Raw genomic sequence first — 3,129 nt, forward strand, 5'->3', positions numbered from 1 at the left:
GATAGCGGCGGTGTGAGGGGATGGAGGAGCGCGGGGCACTGTGGGATAGTGGCGGAACAGGATGGGGAACACGGGGCATTATGGGATGGTGGCGGTGTGAGGGGAGAGCAGCGCGCGAAGCACTGTGGGATAACGGCGGTGTGAGGGCGGCCGTTTTTTCTTTTTTTTATCATTATTGTTAGGACTTTTTTTGGCTCTTATTAGAGCTTTTTCTCGCTAGCATTACGTGTTTTTATGCCATTCTTTTATTTGGGTTTAATAACCATAATTCACACACACAAAAAAAAATCTCTAAAAATATTCCCCTGTCTCAGAGCTATGCCCTAAAACACCCAACTTTAAAATAAAGTGATTTTTGTGCTCTTACAGCACCGGAGCTTTCCTGTTCATTTGTCCCTCAAGAAGGAAGCAAAAAAAAATATCCCTGAAACATCTCCCACGTCCCGTGTCCTCCTCCTGTCCCTGTTCCCTGGGATAAGATCCCAAATCCCCCCGGCTGTCCCCTCCTGGCAGGGAGTCGTGCAGAGCCAGAAATTCCCCCTGAGCCTCCTTTGCTCCAGGCTGAGCCCCTGCCCAGCTCCCTCAGGACTCTCCAAACCCTTCCCAGCTCCCTCAGCTCGCCCAAACCTTCCCCAGCTCCCTCAGGATTTCCCAAACCCTCCCCAGCTCCCTCAGGACTCTCCAAACCCTTTCCAGATTTCTCCAAATCCTTTCCAGATTTCTCCAAACCTTCCCCATCTCCCTCAGGGTTCTCTCCAAACCTTTTTCCCTGGTTCCCTCAGGATTCTCCAAACCATTCCCATCTCCCTCAAGATTTTTCCAAACCCTTTCCAGATTCCTCTAAACCCTTCCCAGCTCCCTCAGACCCTTCCCATCTCCCTCAGGATTTTTTCCAAACCCTTCCTTGTTCCCTCAGGAGTCTCCAAACCGTTCCCTGGTTCCTTCAACTCCTCCAAACTTTTCCCAGCTCCCTCAAGATTCTCTCCAAACCCTTCCCCAGCTCCCTCAGGATGTTCCCCCCCCTCATTAACTCCTAATTAACACTCAGCATTCCCAATCTCGTTGACTCCATTCCTTAAAAAACCCCACGGACACCACACAGTTGAGCAGCCTACCTTTAATCCCTTAAATAGAATCATACAAATATAAAATGGAAGAATAAAATATTTACAGAAAAACAAAAAACAAATCCCAAAACAAAATGGAAAAAAAATCAAAAACCCCACGGGGATTTCACTCAATCCCATCTCCAAAGGGCTGGAAAAGAGGGAAGCAGCCAAGAGGGAACATTCCAGGTGCTTTTCTTTTTTCTCTCCCAAAATGATCCCAGCTGGATGTGGGAGGTTCATTGCAGGGAGAAATCCTCAGAACCCAGAGGCACTTGAAGCAATGCTCCTTTTCCCAAATCCCAGGAGGAATTCTGCCTTCCCCCATGGAAAAAATCCCCCAGATAACCCCAAGCCAGGCTCACCCTGGCAGGCTTTGGTCCAAAATCCTGCCTCAGATTTTGCCTCTTTTCCCTGAATTCCCCCCAAATGCGAGTCCATCTGTGGCTCCCAGAGTTGACACAGTAACTCCAGGGATTTTTTTTTTTGGGGATTTTCTGTCCAGGAGGGAGCTCTGGAGATGGGATCTGTGGCCCCTCAGGGCGTTCCAAGTGCTCTGTCCTGTCCCGTGGGGGGACAAACTCAGCCCGGAATTTTGGGATAACTGAGAGCAGACTCTGCCTAATCCTAACAATCCAACTGTGCTTCCAGCTGGGGCAGGGTCTCCTCCACGGATCCAACAACATTTACAAGATTTTTGTGGGAGGTGAGGAGAAAATTTTGCTTTTTCGGGGTGGTTTTTTTTTTTTTGGTGTCGTGTCTTTTTTCCCCATTTTTTTTTTTTCCAAAAAAAACCTCCCCTCTCAGCTGTCAATCATCTCAGACAGTTCCAGCAGGAGATCATCCTCATCCTTGCCTGGATCCAGGTCGATTTCTGCCTCCAGTTTCCCCCCAGAGATCTCCCAGATGAGTTTCTCAAAGTCGTCCTCCACCGAGAGCGCGGCCTTGGCGCCGCCGGCCGAGCTCAGGCGCCGCAGCTTCAGGGGAGCCTCCAGCGAGGAGGAGGAGGAGGATGTGGATGAGGAGGAAGATCCAGACACCTCTGACTGTGCCAGGGAATCCCCCTGGGTGCCAGGCTGCAGCTCAGGGCTGGGGAGAGCAAAAGGGAGGAATCAGCGTGGGGGTGCCGGAGGGGGAGCCTGACCATTTGGGTTTGCAGGAGGAGGGGATTGGGGAGGGCTGGGATGGGTTTGGGAGGGCTGGGGTGGGGTTTGGGGAGCCCTGGATTGGGTTTGGGGAGTCCTGGATTGGTTTGAGAGGGCTGGGATCAGTTTGGGGGGGCTAGGACTGGGTTTGGGGAGCCCTGGATTGGGTTTGGGGAGTCCTGGATTGGGTTTGGGGGACTGGCGTTGAGTCTGGGGGGGTTGAGGTGGGATGTGGGGAGTCCTGGACTGGTTTGGGAAGTTCAGGATCAATTTTGGAGTCCTGGATTGGGTTTGGGGAGTTTAGGATCAATTTTGGCAGTTCAGGATCAATTTTGGGGAGCTGGGATTGGTTTTGGGGGGCTGGGATCAGTTTTGGGAAGTCCTGGATTGGTTTGGGGGGTTGGGATCAGTTTTGGGAAGTCCTGGATTGGTTTGGGGAGTCCTGGGTTGGGTTTGGGGAGTCCTGGGTTGGGTTTGGGGAGTCCTGGATCGGTTCTGGGGTCCTGGATCAGTTTTGGGAACTCCCGGATTGGTTTTGGCAGTTCAGGATCAATTTTGGCAGTTCAGGATCACTTTTGGGGCCCTGGATCGGGATTTGGGGTTACCTGCTCTGGGAATTCTCCCTCCGAGGGTTGGAGTCCAGGCTGTCCTCTGAAGAAGGGGGAACAACCTGGCAATGAGGAACAAGACGAATTTTAGGATCTAAAAAAATCCCAAATTTTTCCTTTTCTGCTTCACCTGAAGCAGGATATTCCTGAAATGAGGAATTTGGGTCTTTTTAAAGGAATTTTTGCCTTGGAAAGGACAAAATATTCCCAAATCCCAGCAGGGAATTCTGGAGATGTTTCCAAAGCAGAAATGTGCTGCCACTGAGAGTC

The 3,129-nt window shown here is 51.1% G+C and overlaps 2 protein-coding genes across 2 annotated transcripts in view; both read right to left on the bottom strand.

Annotated features, from left to right (window-relative positions):
* The window catches only part of SNRPE (small nuclear ribonucleoprotein polypeptide E), a 3,461-nt gene extending 3,071 nt beyond the window's left edge, over positions 1-390 (bottom strand). The window contains exon 1 of the mRNA XM_014311298.2: positions 368-390. Within this exon, the coding sequence (XP_014166773.1) occupies positions 368-390 (23 nt within the window). The remainder of the gene's footprint in view (positions 1-367) is intronic.
* A 711-nt stretch (positions 391-1,101) lies between these two features.
* LOC115949056 (zinc finger CCCH domain-containing protein 11A-like) lies at positions 1,102-3,029 on the bottom strand (the record flags this gene model as incomplete). Its single annotated transcript, XM_031065289.1, has 2 exons — positions 1,102-2,195; positions 2,857-3,029. Coding segments are annotated over 2 exons (459 nt in total), but the record flags the coding sequence as incomplete, so codon positions are not given.
* Between the last annotated feature and the right edge of the window lie 100 nt (positions 3,030-3,129).

Source organism: Geospiza fortis, unplaced genomic scaffold, assembly GCF_000277835.1.
Source record: "Geospiza fortis unplaced genomic scaffold, GeoFor_1.0 scaffold547, whole genome shotgun sequence".
In the NCBI taxonomy this organism is placed as follows: Eukaryota; Metazoa; Chordata; class Aves; order Passeriformes; family Thraupidae; genus Geospiza; species Geospiza fortis.